The sequence below is a fragment of the Gracilinanus agilis genome, chromosome 2, assembly GCF_016433145.1.
Source record: "Gracilinanus agilis isolate LMUSP501 chromosome 2, AgileGrace, whole genome shotgun sequence".
Taxonomy (NCBI): domain Eukaryota; kingdom Metazoa; phylum Chordata; class Mammalia; order Didelphimorphia; family Didelphidae; genus Gracilinanus; species Gracilinanus agilis.
Genome location: NC_058131.1, coordinates 682,622,686 through 682,641,646, shown reverse-complemented (window position 1 = coordinate 682,641,646; position 18,961 = coordinate 682,622,686). Strand labels below are relative to the sequence as shown.

The window sequence follows — 18,961 nt, the reverse complement described above, 5'->3', positions numbered from 1 at the left end:
TATTTTTTTTCAGCTGCTTAAAATATTTTCTCTTTGGGCTTGAGAGCTCTAGAATTAGACTATTATATTCCTGGAAATTTTCACTTTAAGATCTCTTCCAGGAGGAAAATGGTAGATTCCTCCAGTTTCTATTTTTCTCTTCTTGATCTTACATATCTGGTCAGTTTTCTTTGATAATTTCTTGAAATGTGGTGTCTAGGTTTGTTCTTTGGTCATGGCTTTTGGTAGTCCCCAAATTCTTAAATTTTTTTCTCATGATCTATTTTCAAGAGAAGCTATTCTTCTAATGATATATTTCATAACTTCTTCTATTTTTTCATTCTTTTGACTTTGTTTTATTGTTTCCTGGTGTTCCATCAAATCATTATCTTCCAATTGCCCAATTCTAATTTTTAAAGAATGATTTTCTTCATTGAGCTTTTGTATTTCATTTTATTTTTGGCTATTCAACTTTTTAAAGACTTATCAGCAGAGGCTTTTTGTGTCTCTTTTATCTCATGGATAATTCAATTTTTAAGATGGTACTTTCTTCAGAACTTCTTTGTACCTCTTTGACCAAGTCTTTGACTCAATTATGTTGAATCATTATAATTTCTGTCTCCAATATTCTTCTTTCTCTTATTTGACTTTCAAAATGCTCTTTGAGCTCTCATAGGAATTCTTTTGTGTGCTCAAATTCAATTCATGCTTTTTCTTTAAGACTTTGTTTATAGTTATTTTGACATTGTTTTCTTCATATGAATTCATGTCTTGATCATCCTAGTCACCAAAGTAGCTTTTAATGGTAAGCCTCTTTTTTGTCATTTTCTAATTTTTCTAAACTTTTTTTTATGTTGAACTTTATGTTAAAGTTGGGCTATGCTCCCAGATTGGAGAAGGGACTGTCTCAATCTTCCTGTTTTTGTGTTGCTATTTTCAGAGTTAATTCTGAAGTTATGTAAATTTTTGATACTTCCAAGGTGGTATGATTCAAGGAAAGATGTAGTCACAGCTCTCATGGCCTGTCCTCTGGTCTTTACTCAGTAATGGATCTTGACTCCCTGCAACTACAACTAACACTGCTCTTGGAACTAGGCAGCTGAAAATGTTAGTGCTCCTCCACTCTGGAACTGTGACCCAAGGCTCCTGCTCCCTGGTAGCTAAAAGAGCTAGTGCTCCTCTTTACCATGGAATTGTTCCCTGGAGCTACATATAATAGTTCTTTGCCCTGTATCAGAAAATATTATGAAATCTCCTTCTGACCAGTTGTCCAACATCCTTGACATCTCTGGGCTGAGATCTTCCAATTTTGCTCTGTGGCAGCTGCCTCTAAGACCTGCTGTTAGCGTTGCTGCCATGTGTACTGCACTCCAGACTGACCTTCACTCTGGTGTCACAGACCTTTCTTGTTAATTTTTTTGGTTGATATTCCAGAACTCAATGAAGGGAGTTGTTTTAACATCATTTAAAGGGGAATGTTGGGATAGATCTACTGATGTGCTTTTTGTACTCTGCCATCTTGGCTACAGTATGGTAAATATCAATAGGTATAACTCACATAAACAGAAACTTTTGGGAGGACCTCAATTTTGAATATTGTAAAGTCATCCTGAGACCAAAAATTTTGAGAACTACTGGCCAAGATGGTTTTTAAGGACCCTTCTAGCCCTTTCTGTATGATCTGTTGCAACTCATGATCTTTCAATCTCTCTCTTCACACTAAGGTCATGTGGTATATAGTACTTATTACATTATTATAAACTATTTGTGTGAACCTTAGATAATGGCAAACTTAGATTCACAAACTCTAGTTCTGAGGTAAATGAGCATAAAAAAGTCCCATTATCTTATGTTCAAGCTAAAAATTCTAGAATGTGAAGTCTTCCCTATCTATTTCATAGGGATGTTTTGCAGCTTCAGTAATTTCTACATACTCAGATAATACATTTTTCATCACACAGATTGGCTATGTTACTAATCAGAGAAAAGAGATATGTCTGGCTTGGTGTTCAAAATGAATAAGTGGCAAGTTTTCCAGGTTTATTCGGTGATTTGTTTATTGTTTTTTCCTTTATTTGGGGTGGGACAAGACTAGGTAGTATAGAATACAGTCAAATTGTAAAATGTCAGAAAATAATTGTCAAAAACTATTTCTATGTGTAATTGAAAAAAAGAAAAAGTTAAATATAAAAAGAAAAATAGTAATGAAGTCAAAAGCAACAGCTAAGAGAAATCTTCAGTTAAATATTCAATAATGGTGGCTATCATTTATGTACCATGCTAAGGAAAACATATCACACTCATCAGAGAGCTTGAAGAATTCCCAAAGTGAGATCCACCCCATTAAAATGTAATTGGAAAATATTTAATAAAATAAAAATTTAAAAATTAAAATAAAATAATGTTTTTTTAAACCCTTAACTTCTGTGTATTGGCTCATAGGTGGAAGAGTGGTAAGGGTGGGCAATGGGAGTCAAGTGACTTGCCCAGGGTCATACAGCTGGGAAGTGTCTGAGGCCAGATTTGAACCTAGGACCTCCTGTCTGTAGGCCTGATTATCAATCCACTGAGCTACCCAGCTGCTTTCAAAATAAAATAATGTTAAGTAGGGATTTTCTAAGTGAATTTGCACCCCTATTTGTCTCCATTACTTTAAGGTAAAGTACTTGAAATAGTCCCATGACTATGTACCCTCTGCCTATAGGGGCTAAGACTTTAAGGTACTATAAGGATGATGTTAGAAAATAAGTCTTTTTATATTAGTTTAGAGATAAGAAGTTGAGAAGCTGGCTTGAGAAAGAATTGGAGTTTCAAACAGAGCTGAGACAGTATCACTTTCAAATGTTGACAGTTTAACAGTTTTTCCTGTTACAATTTCTCTGGGTGTGGCAGTTGGTCTCTGGAAGTTGGCAGAGTCACACACAGGGACTCTCTTTCCTGTCTGAAGTAGAAGGAAAGGAGGGGAAGACCTGAAGGAGTTAAGCATTTTTCTTTCCCAACTTGGGAAACACTAGTAAATATCTATTGTTGTTTTTATAGATTGTTTTAACTCTGAGAAGACCAAAGAAAGACCTGGTCTTTGGTTTGGACTCTGAGTCTACTAAGGCTCAGAGTCCTAACTTAATTCTTGTTGAGGCTCAACCAGCTTGCCTTCATTATTTTTATAACTTGAAGGTGAAGTTAAGAATTATAAGGATAATTAATGTTAGTTTATTTAGAATAGTAAAAATTTGGTTAGTCATATCAGGAAGTATCAGTGTAGCCTGTGGACAAAGGAGAAGCGGTTCCTTGTGGAACCAGGGAGTTTTATTTCAGATGAGTTAGAATCCCTTAGAGTTAGAAATCCTTTTATTCTTATATATTTCAATGAATCTCTTATTTGTTTTTATAACAAGAGTCTCGTTAGCATCCTTGCACCTGTACCCAGAAGAGAAGTTCATTTATGAGCTTTACTTCACTGATATAAACTAAAGATACTTTGCAAGCACAGCAGACTATCTGAAATCACTTTATATTAATAATTAATCCATTGCTCTATTATTTTACAGTCACCTTTTATTTTTACAGTACATACCCTTTGGTGGGGGAAGTTTTTTCAAAAGGGAGTTCCTTTTGTTGATGAAATCACAGATATAGGTCACAAAAAACAATATTTGCATATACTCACTTCTGGGTGAGTATATGCAAATATACTCCCAATGTCAAGCAGAATACTTGAATCATAGTAGATGTTTAAAATACATGTGTTAATCCAATTAATATCAATCCATTGATGAGTAAAATACTTCGTTAATAGAAATTCTTATTGTTTTAAAACTGTATGAATAAGGTATTATTAAGCTATTATCTAAATAGTTTAATACATATAGCCTCTGTGATGCATCATACAGGAATAAGGCCAGATTTTGCAAGACAAACAGGAGGCTTCATGGAAAAAGCCCTCAATGGAGATTCAAAGGACAACAGATTAAATTTGGACTCTGACATTTACAATCTTTGTGACCTTGGGCAAGTTATTTCACAGGAATTCATTATTATCTCCTGTAAAAAGAAGTCAGTCTAAGAGCATTCCTCAGTTCCCTTCCATCTCTAGACCTTATATACAAAATTTAATTGCTTTGTTTAAGGTCACAGATCTTGAAAGTGCCAAAGCTACAATTCCAAACCAGGTCTTCTGATTCTGAGGCCAATGGTTAATTGTTGTTTCTCTTTTTTTCTGTGTTATATGTGTGATAGTCTTTTCCTTATTTGTATCCTCACAGCTTAGCACAGTGTCTGGCACATACTTAGTGCTTAAACAGTTATGGAATTGAATAGGAAGAAACAATAGAAATAATATTTGATCCTTATGTTCAAGGAGGAAATGTGTTCAAAAGCAAAACAATAGGAAAAAGAGGAATATAATATGAAAATAATATTATAACATGAAATAAAAGAAGATGAGTAGGGAAAGAAAGGGATTTATATATTGGGAAGGGATATTACTTAGGGGTAGAAGTTACTGGCAGGGATTGTATTTTATAGTAATTTGGGGGTTGGGGCTGGTGCTAATGTTGCTATTTTCAATCTATGGTTTCACCAGTTACCAATAATTCTAGTTTCAGACATGTGCATGACGATAGTCCTATCTCTACAATATTTTTTAAAATTTTAATGAAAAATGTGTATTTTGTTTCTACTCTAGTTCACCTGATCTCTTTATTGACTCATGAAGGAGACTTTCCTTTGGAAGACTTCCTCTGGAGGATTGAAGGAGCATCTGCTAGTCAAATGGCAGTGAGTAATCAAACAATAGTGACTGAGTTTTTCCTGCAAGGTTTCTCTGAGACTCCTCCACTTCAGCTTGCCCTCTTTTTTATCTTCTTCTTTCTTTACATAATGGCTCTAATAGGCAATGCTCTCATTGTGTGGGCTATAAGCCTAGATTCAGGTCTCCATACACCTATGTACTTTTTTCTTGCCAATTTGGCAATCTTAGATATTGGATGCACATCTACAGTTCTTCCTAAGTTGCTGGAAAATCTTGTGGATAAGAAATCCATCTCCTATGATGGCTGTATGACCCAGTTGTATTTCCTCACATGGTTTTTGGGTGCTGAACTTCTGCTTTTCACAGCCATGGCTTATGACAGGTATGTGGCCATCTGTCACCCTCTCCATTACACTACCATGATGAGCAGAATGGTTTGCATCTTCCTAGCTGGTAGTGTGTGGGCCATTAGTGCCGTCAGCTCATCAGTACACACTGGCCTTATGGCACACTTAACCTTCTGTGGCCCCAATCAAATTAAACACTTTTTGTGTGAAATCCCCACTTTGCTACTGCTTTCCTGTACCTCCACATACCTAAACAATGTAATGATAGTCATTGCAGATGTATACTTTGGGGTGATCAATTTTGGATTCACTATGGTGTCCTATGGCTTCATCATCTCCAGCATTCTGAAGATTCGCACCAAAGAAGGGAAGAAGAAAGCCTTCTCTACCTGTTCCTCCCATCTCATCGTGGTCACCATATATTATACTACAATTATATACACATACATTCTCCCAGGCTCTGGGTCCTCCATGGATAATGGCAAAATAGTGGCTGTACTATACACTACTATCAGCCCCACCTTAAACCCTCTCATTTATACTCTGAGAAATAAGGATTTCAAAACAGCAGTCAAGAAAATGTTTCCATTCATTCAATAAATATTTGTAATTTGTCCATGATACTTAGCTGTAATTTTATTTTTGAAATTTCAATATAAAATATAAATTAAAAAGGAATTACTTCTAGAAATCTTGGTTATTGGATTCATAGAATGATTTTTCACTAAGAGCTAGAATGTATCTCTTTGACCAACTTGAGCTTCATAATCCCCCTGCTCTATTGCCAAATTATTTATTTCAGTTTTTGCTTGCACAACATCCTCTCATTCACCTAGTTTTTTTTAAACCCTCACTTTCCATCTTGGAGTCAACACCATGTATTGGCTCCAAGGCAGAAGAGTGGTAAGGGTAGGCAATGGGGGTCAAGTGACTTGCCCAGGGTCACACAGGTGGGAAGTGTCTGAGGTTAGATTTGAACCTAGGACCTTTCATCTCTAGGCTTGGCTCTCTATCCACTGAGCTACCCAGCTGTCCCCACCTAGTATTGAAATAATAAATTTATTAACTTATCTTGGTCTCTACCATTTGTTCACAATCCACATGAATGAGTTGATAATTAAATACTGTTGATCTTTACTCCATAATATCTCTCACACCATTCCCCTTCTCTTCACTCAAATTTATATGTCCTAATTTATGTACCCATCATTTAAAAGCTAGTTACTCTATTTGCCTCTAATACCTTCTTCCTTGCCCCTATACAATCTATTCTTCATACACTTGCCAAAATAACTAGATTTAACTATGCTATTTTCCTACCAAAATGTTTTAGAAAATCCTCATGACAAGTGGGAAAAGAGAAGACAAATGACTTACCTTCATTTTTAAGGCTCTTTCCCATATCTATCTATAACAGTGTGTTTTAGAGGTATTTTACATCATTCCTTTGTGCACTAATTCTATTGTCCAGTCAATCTGTGCTATTGTTTGTTGATTGTGTTAGAGGCACGTAGGTGGCATAATGAAGAGACCACTGGACTTGGACTTAGAAAGGCCTGAGTTATCATTTTGCCTCAGATTTGTATTATCTCTGTGACCCTAAGCAAGCCACTTTGCTTTTGTCAACTTCAGGATCCTCATATGTCAAATGAGGATTTTAATACTCCCTTCCTCACAGGATTATTGTGAAGGTCCAGTAAGATAGTATATATGTAAAGTATCTTTTAAGTTAAAAAAGAACTATGTCACTATCAGTTATTTTTGTTATGCTTGATAAATAGCTGGGCACAGAGCACTGATTTGGAGTCAAAAGATTCCAATTTTAGCTCCCTTGTGTCACTTTAGGTAAATCACTTCATCTTTAACTTGTTCTATGGTACGAAATGTTAATCCATGTGTAGTTTCTTCCAATCCTCTTTTTAATTTTCCCAGTAATTTTTCTCAGATGTTGAGTTCTTACCCCCAAACCTTAGATCTTTGGAATTATCAGACATTAGATTATTACAGTCATTTCCTACTATGTATTTTGAACCAAATCTATTCCTCTGTCCCACTACCTCTATTTTTAGCTAATGCCATATTGTTTTTTTTAAACCCTTAACTTCTGTGTATTGGCTCCTTGGTGGAAAAGTGGTAAGGGTGGGCAATGGGGGTCAAGTGACTTGTCCAGGGTCACATAGCCGGAAATGTCTGAGGCCGGATTTGAACCTAGGACCTCCCATCTCTAGGCCTGACTCTCTGTCCACTGAGCTACCCAGCTGCCCCCAATGCCATATTGTTTTAATGATTATCACTTTGTAATACAGTCTGAAATCTGGTATACCTCCTGATTTTTCTTAAAATTTACCTGGATTTCTTCTCTTCATTATATTCTTTATTATATTGCCTATGTCTGTGCATATATTATTTTTTCTTAATAGGATGTAAGCTTTCACCATGAAGGCAAGAGTTTTTTGAACCTGAAGAGTATCACAGTGTATTGTCAGTTACTAATATTACCATTAAATTAGAAATAAAGAAAAGGAATAGCTGTGGAGAAAAACAGCACATTAATTCACTGATGGGGGTGCTATGGATTGCTTCAGCAGCTGTAGATGCCAATTTGTAACTATATCTCTAAATCACTAAATTGTACAAGTTTTGAACCAATTATACCACTATTAAATCCAATCCTCAAAAATATCTATTTTTAAAAAACATAAAGGAAATAACATGTACAAAAGCATTTAAGCAATTTTTGGTGGAAAATGATAAAAAACTGGGGATAAACACCAATTGGAAAATGGCTAAATAAATTGGAGCATAAGAATATAGTGAAATACCCTGGTGCTTTAAGAAATGACAAAAAGGGGGGCAGCTGGATAGCTCAGTGGATTGAGAGTCAGGCCTAGAGACGGGGGGCCCTAGGTTCAAATCTGACCTCTGACACTTCCCAATTGTGTGACTGGGCAAGTCACTTAACCCCCATTGCCTAGTCCTTACCACTCTTCTCCCTTGGAGCCAATATGCAATTGGCTCCAAGGCAGAAGGTAAGGGTTTAAAAAAAAGAAATGACAAAAAAGATGGTTTTGGAGAAACTGAAGAAAACTTGTATGAAGTGATAGAGTGAATAGAACAATTTATAGAACATTTATAACAATTTACAATAATGTAACAACAATACAGAAATAAAGTTAGGAACTTTTATGAATGCAATGACCATCTGTGATTTCTGAGGACTGATGAAGAATGTTATCCATGTTCTAACAAATCTTTTGTTCATTGTGTTTCCTTATTACCTTTCAATGATCTCTCAAGACCCCACCTGGTACAGTAGAACTTCATTTTACTCAAACAACATATTTGAAGACTGAATAAGTTGAAAATCATGCATAATGTTATTGCTCAACTGTGGGGCAACTAGATGGAAGGGTGGACAGGAAAGTGCTTCTATAAGCTGGGCCTGATGAGCTGATCCAGGATCCTCAGGTGGTAAATGGATCTAGACTGAGTAGGGATAGTGATGCCTGGGTAGCCACCAATGTTAAGGGAGAAACCAGGGAAAGATGCCTTAAACAGTAAAAAGGTGGATGAGTGGGACACAGGAATGACAGGAAGGGGCCCAAAAAGTAGGGAGAATAAAGTTTAAGAGCAAAGGGTGTCTGTTACTGAATTGGCTGTTAGGTCCAACTGCCACTCTGAAGCACCAAGAGTAGGCCTATGATAACCAGCAAAGTAAAGACAGGAGTTTATAAGTTAAGGCAACACATTTAATCAAGGACAAACTAAGATTAAGGATGGGAATAGGGTTTACTACACTTAAAAGCTAAGGGCAAACCACAGGGCAGGGGAAGGACTTGACTACACTAAACTAAGACCTAAGTATAACAGGGCCCAGGAAAAGGCAGGACAAGAGTGAGTATTCTCACAACAGTAGTGTTCAGCCTCACTGCAGTGATGTATCTGCTCCTCCTGGACCACCAGCTGCACTCTTCCAGGTGGGTAGATTCTGGGAGCTGACCCAGCCCAAAGTTGACCTGCAACTCAGGTTGGGATTTAGCAGTCTCTACCAAAATCTCCCACAAGTAGGTGATGGTCTTTCCACAGGATCACTGGTAAATCTGATGTCTCCTAGCTGTCAGTTGCTGCTTGCCCCAACCACCATGGAGTCTCTCTCAGTCAGCCAGAAACATACTTCCTGCTTCTTCATCCATCTTGGAATCCTCCAGCCCTTCCTGCTAGGTCCAACACTAATACTAAATTAATAGCTAAATAATCCTCACAACAGCAAAGTATGCTGGTAACCACCAGGGCTTATGGATGACCAACTCAGCTAATCACCTAACAGTGCCCAAGCCAAAGTTATTGAGGGAGCAGCTGTATATATTGTTCAGCAGCTCCTCAGGTTCCTTGGCTTGGGGTTAGGTTAGATGATAAAGGTTGGCAATAGGGCTAGTTGTTGGTATTTGAATGGATAACATGAATTGACTATGATTTTGGTAAAATCCCCTTTCCCCTTTGGCTGTAGCTATTCACTTGCCCCTTGGAATGAATGCCAATCTTCACTTGAATCAAGTTTGAAAGGTATTTAATGCTTTAGACTCAAAGGGGTAGGATTCAGGATAAGGAAAGAGTTGTTGGGAATGGCTATGGTAAATCGAATGAAGGTTAAAGTAATCCAGTGGTTCCCAAACTTTTTTGGCTTACTGCCCCCTTTCCAGAAAAAATATCACTTGGCACCCCCTGGAAATTATGAAACTATTTATCGAACTCAGAATAGAATGTAATACAAAAACAGTGTGGCCATCACCATCCTCCTGGATCACTGCAGCACCCACCAGGGGGTTGTACTGTCCACTTTGGGAATCACTGAAGTAATCTAATCAATGAGCAACGAGTTGGTATTTGGCTGGAGATTCTTCTCCCCCTCACAGACCCTGGTCAGACTCGGCCATGGTCTAGACCAAAGGCAAGGAAGGGGTATTGATAACCTTCTTGACAGCTGTGTTGTTGTTATCTCTCAGCTCTGTTTAGTAATAGGTGAATGAACTTCTTGTGGCAATAAGGTATGGATGCTGGATCTGCAGGTCTATAAGCCTACCCACCTTCACCACCCTCTGCCCTCCAGAAATCCCTTCTCAAGACTGAGACTTTGAATGGCCGAGCCCCTGGGCTTTTATAGAGGTGGCCCCAACTGTCTTTTGCCCTTGGCTCATGCCATCTGGATAAATTCCAAGTTCTATAACCAATGATCTGTCACTCAAACTGTTCTCCATCTATTTCCAGAAGTTACCTACTACAATAATAATGAATCCTGTTATTTAATAAAGTTTTCTAATATAAACATACTTAGACTCTTTATGAATTTTCTTAGGCTTATAAGTGCTAATGACCTCACTCCTTGTACTTTGGGGTCATTATTGATATCTAAATAACTTTACTAAAACAAAGAGAATTGAGGCTCTGACTAGACATGGCTCATTACAAAGAGAGAACTTCTGACAAAGACTGATAAGGGAACTAATGTTCCACACCAAAAAATGCAATGACTCACACTAATGCTTCCCAGAGTGAGACTGAGTGTGAGTGGATAAGACTTTATACTTCTCGAGGAAATAGTATGGATTTAGTGCATAATTTTTAAAGTATTTTATGTATTTTTCTGCTTTTATTTTTTTGTATATATACTTAAAGTTTTGTGTTGAGTTCATGTAAAAGGAGGTTCTACTGTATAGGTATGCTGATAAAAAGTCCTTGAGAATTCAGGATTATATAGTAGTGAGCATTGTACTAGAAATCAGGAGGCCAGGCTTCTAGCTCCATCTCTGCTTCTCATTTGCTCTGTGACTTTACTCAATTTACTTTACCTCTCTGTATCAGTCTCCTTATATGCAACATGAGGGGAAACTTAATGATCCCTAACAATTTCCTGGTCTTAAGTTCTATGAGGGACTAGAAATGTTTTTTTTCTAGATGTCTGACCCTGAATTGAGTTTATATTTCAGCAGTAGTCATAATACCACCACCATAAGTTAATTACTCCTTCAGGGTCCTTTCCACAGAAACCGAGAGAATCCCTTGTGGCCGATGTGAATCTATCCCCTTCAGACACTGTGGTGCCTCATTTCTTAAAGACTTATTCATTGTTTGCTTCCTTGAGGATTGCCCTGCATCTGGTCATAGATCTTCTTAGCATTATGGTATCCTTGTATATCATTGGTTCTGAATAGCCTCCCTCCCAACTCTTATGAAGTTAAGGCTCAAGATTAATATCTTTCTACAAGTGAATTGTCTATATTTGATAGTATTCATGGAAAAGTTCTAGGTGAGCACCAACCTCATAGCTTTTGGGTTTTATGGGAATTACTCAATAAAAAGAAAGATGTTGCAAGAGGTTACCATGAGGTATCCTAAAAGTAGTAAAGAGAGAAGTATATTGCTAGAGGACTGGCTTCTAATCCTGGTTCTGCCACCTAATTAGTTATTTTTCCATCAGAAACTCACTACCTTTCTGGGCCACAGTATCTTCATATTCAAAATCATAGCATATGGTCCTATGACTTGGACCTATCTCTAAAATATATCATTTGAAATAAGACAAATTCTATAATAATTTTAACCTCCAATGTTCAATGCTCTATATTAGTTCTTAAAGTAATTCCCTTAGTTGCCTTATCTGTAAAATGAAAGAGTTGATTTGGATGACCTTTAAAAGCTTTTAAAATGACAATATTATATGACTCTACTTGTGGTTGCTATAATCAAACAACCTTTCAATGAATTAATGAGTATTTTTTGAAATGTCTGTGTAACAGGTACTCTAGCAGGATGGTTCAGAAATGGTGGCCACACAAGGGACATGGATAGGCAATTTTCAGATAAAGAAATCAAAAGTATCAATAAGCACATGAGAAAGTGTTCTAAATCTTTAATAATTAGAGAAATGCAAATCAAAACAACTCTGAGGTATCACCTCATACCTAGCAGATTGGCTAAAGTGACAGCAGGGGAGAGTAATGAATGTTGGAGGGGATGTGACAAAATTGGGACATTATGCATTATTGGTAGAGTTGTGAATTGATCCAATCTGGAAGGCAACTTGGAAATATGCCCAAAGGGCTTTAAAAGACTATCTGCCTTTTGATCCAGCCATAGCACTGCTTGGTTTATACCCCAAAGAGATAATAAGGAAAAACACTTGTACAAAAATATTCATAGCTGTGCTTTATGTGGTGGCAAAAAAAATGGAAAATGAGATAATGTCCTTCGATTGGGGAATGGCTGAACAAATTGTGTTATCTGTTGGTGACAGAATACTATTGTGCTCAAAGGAATAATTAACTGGAAGAATTCCATGTGAACTGGAATGACCTCCAGGAAGTGATGCAGAGTGAAAGGAGCAGATCCAGGAGAAAATTGTACACAGAGACTGATGCACCTTGGTACAGTTGAACATATCAGACTTCTCTATTAGCAGCAATGCAAAAATCCAGAGCAAGCCTGAGGGACTTATGAGAAAGAAAACTAACCACATTCAGAGGAAGAACTGTGGGAGGAGAAACACAGAAGAAAAACAACTGCTTGAACACATGGGCTGATGGGGATATTATTGGGGATGTAGACACTAAACGATAACTAGTCCAACTATCAATAATATGGAATTAGATCTTAATCAATGATACATGTAAAACCCAGTGGAATTATGTGTCAGCTAAGGAGGGTTAGGGGGACTTGGGGGACAGGGAAATAACATGAAACATGTAACTATGGGAAAATATCCAAAATAAAAATAAAATAAAAAAGATATTTTGTTCACAAAAACTGATGCCATTCTCAGGGTGAATGAATTCAAATCCTCTTCAGTTCCTGAAGTTCTTTCCTTTCCAATATTTGGTCAATAGATATTCATCTCCTCAACTTAAAGATGATTTGCATATAATCATAACTGAAAGTTAGTTAAATATACATAGCTTTCATTATAAGTAAATCTTTGGGGACTTTACAGCTACACAAAAATAAGCCTTTCACAGAAATAGTTAAGGGGAATTGGATGTATTGAGAAATGTGACTTAGACACATCCTATCTACATATCCTGTGTACACTGTTTTATGAGGATTTCAAAGAAAACTGATTATCCTGAAATGCAGTTATCAAAATATTAAAATTAAGTTCTCTCATGGAACTGAAGTAAAGGAATCCAGTCTTAGATGATAGAGTTCTTGGAGGGTGGTTTTCACTTAATATCCTTGAGATAAAAGCCTGGGAGGGATGAGAAAGAAGGGATAATTCCTATTCCTGTACAAGTCCAACCCAGAAACTGCTGAGAGGAGATGGACATTACAGGAGAAGGGAAAAGAATTTGTTTTTCTACCTAGTCTATCCATCATTTGCTCCCATTTGAAAAGGACTATTTCTATGCACAATTCATGAACTGGACAGGAAGAATGAACATCAACTTACCCACTGTTCATCTACTCTTGCTGTTTATTTCCAGGTTGGGAGAGTCCATACTGTAAATGAGAAAGCTTATTGATTGGACATTTCTGAAAATGTCAATAATTGCTAAATCCATTACTATTTTAGACTTTTGAAATAACCTGCTGGTTGTTCCCTGTATCAAGTGTCTCCCCACTCCACTCCATCCTCAGATGTCAAATTAATTTCCCTAAAGTGAAGATCTGACTGTGACTCTACCAACCTCACTCCCAGTTGCTAAATTCTAGCTGTAACCCTATTCCCTAGAGTCAAATGTGTAATTGCCTATTCAGCCTCAAAAGTTCTTCATAGTCAGACCTTCTATCTTTCCAGGGTTTATATAATTCATTTCTCATCCCAACTCCTACTCCCTATGTACTTCGTGATCCAGTGACACAGACCTTTTTGCTGTCCCTCTCATAACACTTCATCTTTGGATTCTAAACATTTTCTCAGCTGTTCCTTATGGTTAGAATAATCTCTGTCTTCTTTTTCGCTTTCCAAAAACTCACAGTCTAATGGTGGAGACTTTATAAAAGCAAGATAATGACAAGATCCATTGGAATTAATCTCAGAGAGAAAGCACTAGCATTAAGGTAGATCAGGAAAGGATTCTTGTAGAAGATAGGATAAAAGTAGTAAAGCTGGGACTTGAAGCAAGATAAGAAAGAAGGTGGAGATAAGACAAGAGAATATTCCAGGCATTGGAGACAGCAATTGAAAAGATCCAATGTTGTGAGAGAAACAGCAAGGAAACTGGTGTCACTGGATCACAGTGGAAGTGGGCCTTGTGGGAGAGTAAATTGTGTCACAAGACTGGGTGCAGATTGTGAAGGGCTTTGAATTCCAGAGGGTTTTATATTTGGTTCTAGAGGTTAGAGGGAAATATAAGAGTTTACTCAATGAGGCAGAAAGTTACAGAATCAAATCCATGCAATTGGAAGATTAATTTGACATCTGAATAGAGGATGAAATAGAGTATGGATAGAATTGAAGTAGAATTGGATGTAGATATGAATAGAATTGAAGTAGAATCGAATCACCAACAGATATGAAGTGATAATGGCTTACATTAAGATGGTTTCAGTGTTGAGAAAAGAAGGGAGACTTTAGAAAGATGCCATAAAGACAAAAATCAACAGGATTTGGTAAGAGATTGCATAAGGTAGATGACAGGGTAAGAAATAAAAGATGACACCTGAATTGAAAGCCTGGGTCGGTGGGAAGAAGGGAGTAGTAATTAGGAAGTTCGGAATGGAGAGGGTTTAGAGGGCAAAATAATGAGTTAATGGTTTTAAGATGTCTTTATGAATTATCTCATAAGTAACTGGAAATTCAAGATTTGAGGTCAAGAGAGAAGTGTGTGATTTTTTAACTGTATGATAGGTCTATTCATTGGTATCATTATTTCTGTATTCAGCTACCTCCAATCACTATGTTTCCTATATTGGCACGAAGCCTGGGATACAACAGAATTGAGTTTGTTTGGCAGAATCAGATGGCCTATAGGGGGTCATCCCTATAATTATGAGGACCTGATTCTTCCTTCCTTCATATTGTATGGACCCATGCTCTCTTTCTGTCATAGTCTTTAGCTTAGGAAAAAAATTAACTAGTCTTCTATGTTTCTTCTAGCTTGAAAATCTACTTGCGGGAACTCACTGTTTTATAATTATGATAGGTCTACAGAGAACTTGTTATAAAGGTTTCTTTTGTTATTTTAAATTGGGGTAGAAACATTATTAAAATAATTGTTAATCAAAAAAGGAAAATAAAATGAAAATAATTACAAAGAAATCACATGCACATCCATGGATGATCCATGCCTCACCCTTACTGAAGTAAGTCTATATAATTGCAGTCCTTCATTTCCAACCATGGCAAACTTTGAATTTTGCCACTGATATCTGATTAAAATTAGGCAATAAAATCATGCATTTCCTTCCTTTCTCTAGCTCTGTTTGCTCTCCACAAATGCTCAATGTACTCATCAGTGACACATCAGAGACAAAGTAGTCAGCAGGGATCTTCTTGTCACTTTGGACTAATCAAACCCCAAAACTATGACTTTTAATAACCAGACATTTGTCATTAATAACCAAAACTATGACTCTTAATAACCAGAATTCATCCCACAGGGCTTCTCTGAAAATTCTCTTTTGTCTCTTTCTGTTCTTCTGTACTCTGGCTCTTATTTGAAATTCCCTCATTGTTTCAGTTGGGGTAACTCCAGGTATTCCTACACTCATTTATTTTTTCCTGGTCAACTTAGCCTTGCGGGATATCATTTGCATAACCACAATGGTATCCAAGCTGCTAAAGAGAACCTGATGAAGGAGAAGAAAGTCATCTCATTTGTTGGCATATGACTCAGGTCTATGTCTTCTCTTGGACCTTGGGTTCTGAACTTCTTTTCATCGCTATAGGTTATGATCATTATGTGGTCATTTGTTGGCTCCTCCATTATCACAGTCTAATGAGTAAGAAGACCATATCCATATCCAAGAAGACCAAGAAGGAGTGGATTGTAGGTGGGCTGGACTCTGGACATAGCAATGCTAATACAATTGTCTTTCTGAGGTCCTAATGTCACTGAACACCTTTTCTGTGAGATCCCCCTCATTCTGCCACTTTCTTGCTCCCTGATAAAAATGAATGAGTTTATGACACTTGTGACAGATCTCTTCTTGGATGGTTCCAATTTTCTTCTGACCATTATGTTCATTGGCATTATCATTGCCAACATCTTGAAGATCCAGTCTGAAGAGGAGCAGAAGAGATCATTTTTCACTGTTCCTCCCACTTCATGGTGGTAACCATGCACTAGTTTGCTGGATATTTTGTGCTTATATAAGTCCAAGTGCAGCTTTTGTCCTGAAAAATGGGAAGCAGGGGCTATACTGCATACCACCCTGATCCTTGCTATCAATCCACTAATCTACACGATGGGGAATAAAGATGTCAAAGAAGCTCTCAAGAAACCCTTGGTGAGGTGATTCTCATTTTAGAGGGCGTTAAAACATCAATGTATCATAGATTCTAAGTCCCCTAATCAATTCATGGATTCTTAGCCTAGGATCCACAAACTCAATTTTTATAACTATTTCAATATAATAAGCTTGTAGGAGAGTGCTAGATCTGGTTTCAGGAAGATCTGAGTTCAAATCCCGTCTCAGGAACTTACTGGCTGTGTTACCTTGAGAAACTCACTAACCTTGACCTCAGTTTCCTCATCTAAAATGATGACACTATTAGCTTACCTCTCAGAGTTGTTGTGAGGATAAAATGAGATCATATTTGTGAAGCATTTCACAAACATTAAATAATTATATAAATGGTATTGTTATTATTACTCCCTTTGTAATCCTAAATATTTTATGTAAAGGGATTATTTTGAGGAGTTCATAGACTTTACCAGAATAACTGAAGGTTCCATGATACAAGAAAAATAAAGATGAAAAGTTCTTCCTGTAGTCATTAATGAAAGAAAAATTAAAATTGCTACAATACAAACTTTGTAATCCTGAGCACTGAAGATATAGGTATACCAAATATATTTTATATTGTTTTCACTTCTTTTAATTAACCTTTTCAAAGTGTATGGTGTTCTGGAGTTTGAGATATTGGTAACTAATAATCTCTTCCTCTTGAGAGAATGAACCATTGATTCTTGGGATGGGATGGGACTATGGTACTTTATCTTATCCATCTCCTTGTCACCAGACAAAACTAAGTCAAAATCAATCTACTTCTAAGGTTTTCTTTTTTTTCATATTTTTTTAAAAAACCTTATCTTTTGTCTTAGATTCCAAATAAGAAGGGCAGTAAGAGCTAGGCAATTGCGCTTAAGTAACGTGCTTAGGATCCACAGTTAGGGAGAATCTGAGGCCAGATTTGAACCCAGGACCTCTATTTCCAGGTCCAACTCTCTATCTATTGAATTGTATAATTGCACCATAGGGTTTTCAGTGGAAATAATGACTTAGGTAATCTAGAAGACCTTTATAATCCCATATACCTTAGCATCTTGGATTACTAGATACTCCAGAGGTCAATTTCTTTCTTTCATGTGACTTTTTTTTCTCACCTCTTACATGTTTTGTCTCTTAGAGTTGGCTAATGAGAATTGCCTTTTAGTACCTTTCTTGCATGGTAAATCAGTGTCCCAGGATACATGGCATTAATCTGCATTGCTCAGGGACACTTCAAACTCTTTGGATATGAATATGCAGCAGGGAAAAGCAATGGATGGGCTGAGAAGTTGAGAAGGTAATGACTTTAACCATCTGGCAGTCCAAATGTGGAGTAAACAGTAGTCTTACCAACATTTTATTTTTATTTTCTTAAGTCTATGCTAAGGCATAAAGTAGAGGAAATAGGATGTTAAATATAGAAGACAAGTTAGATTCTATTGGTGTACTTACTTATCTGTGTACCTAAGCATTGTAGAGCAGGTCAAACATCCAGCTATGTGGGTAAGAAATCAAGAAATGAGGGTGGTGTAACTTAGAGCCTAGGTGAAAACATGGAAAGAAGAAAAGTGAGTGTAGTTGAAATGGGCAGAGCTGAATTGTCAATGGGCATGGTTGCTTTTGGTCAGCTCATGTTGACGCAGTCACCAAGTTTCTCTCAGGATATAAAATTATTGATATCTAAGAGACATTCATAAAATAAAGGAATGGTGACCTGAATACACTTGGGCCTCACAAATGAGAGTGAAAATCTCTGTATCTTCTATTTTCACTTTTGCTAGTTCTCCCTGTTGTAGAAATTGGCCAGCTTGGATGTCATACTACTCCAGGTGCTAAAAATTCCATAATTTATTCATCAAGCACTTATTGAGGAATTTGTTTCCTTGAGTTGTTAAGGGATCGTTCCTCTCTGAAATTCAATCCTCTCTGAACAAGTTGTGTGTGATATATGGTTGTAACGGAATGTTATTGTGCCATAATAACTAATGAATAACATGATTTCTAAAAAAAGCTGGAAAGACTTATTAACTGATGTAAAGTGAAGAAAACAGAACCAGGAGTAAACAGTAACAGAGATATGATATGATGTTCAATTGTGAAGGACTAAATCATTATCAAAAAAGCAAGTTTCCAAGATAATCACAAGGGATTCATGATGAAAAATACTATCCATAGCCAAAGAAGGAACAGTTGGAGCCTGATTACATGCCATCTTCTACTTTATTAACTTAATGACTTTTTAGTTGGATGTGGGCTAGTTGTCTTCTATCAAGACATGAGCAATTTGTAAATTTTTATTTAAAGCTCTGGTATAACCTACATTAGACTATCACCTTGGGGAGGGGAGTGAAAGAAGAGAGAAAATATGAATGCTAAAATATCAGAAAATAATTGTCAAAAACTATTTCTACATGTACATAAAAATAAATAGATAAATATTTAAAAAGCAGTACTACTG

The 18,961-nt window shown here is 36.8% G+C and overlaps 1 protein-coding gene across 1 annotated transcript; it reads left to right on the top strand.

Annotated features, from left to right (window-relative positions):
- Positions 1–4,749: 4,749 nt before the first annotated feature.
- LOC123236464 (olfactory receptor 13A1-like) lies at positions 4,750–5,676 on the top strand. The gene has a single exon (XM_044662861.1). The coding sequence runs from the start codon at positions 4,750–4,752 to the stop codon at positions 5,674–5,676; it is 927 nt and encodes a 308-aa protein (XP_044518796.1).
- The last annotated feature ends 13,285 nt before the right edge of the window (positions 5,677–18,961 follow it).

Coding starts and splice junctions, on each gene's coding strand:
- LOC123236464 (XM_044662861.1), top strand. CDS start 4,750: ATGGCAGTGAGTAATCAAACAATAGTGACTGAGTTTTTCCTGCAAGGT.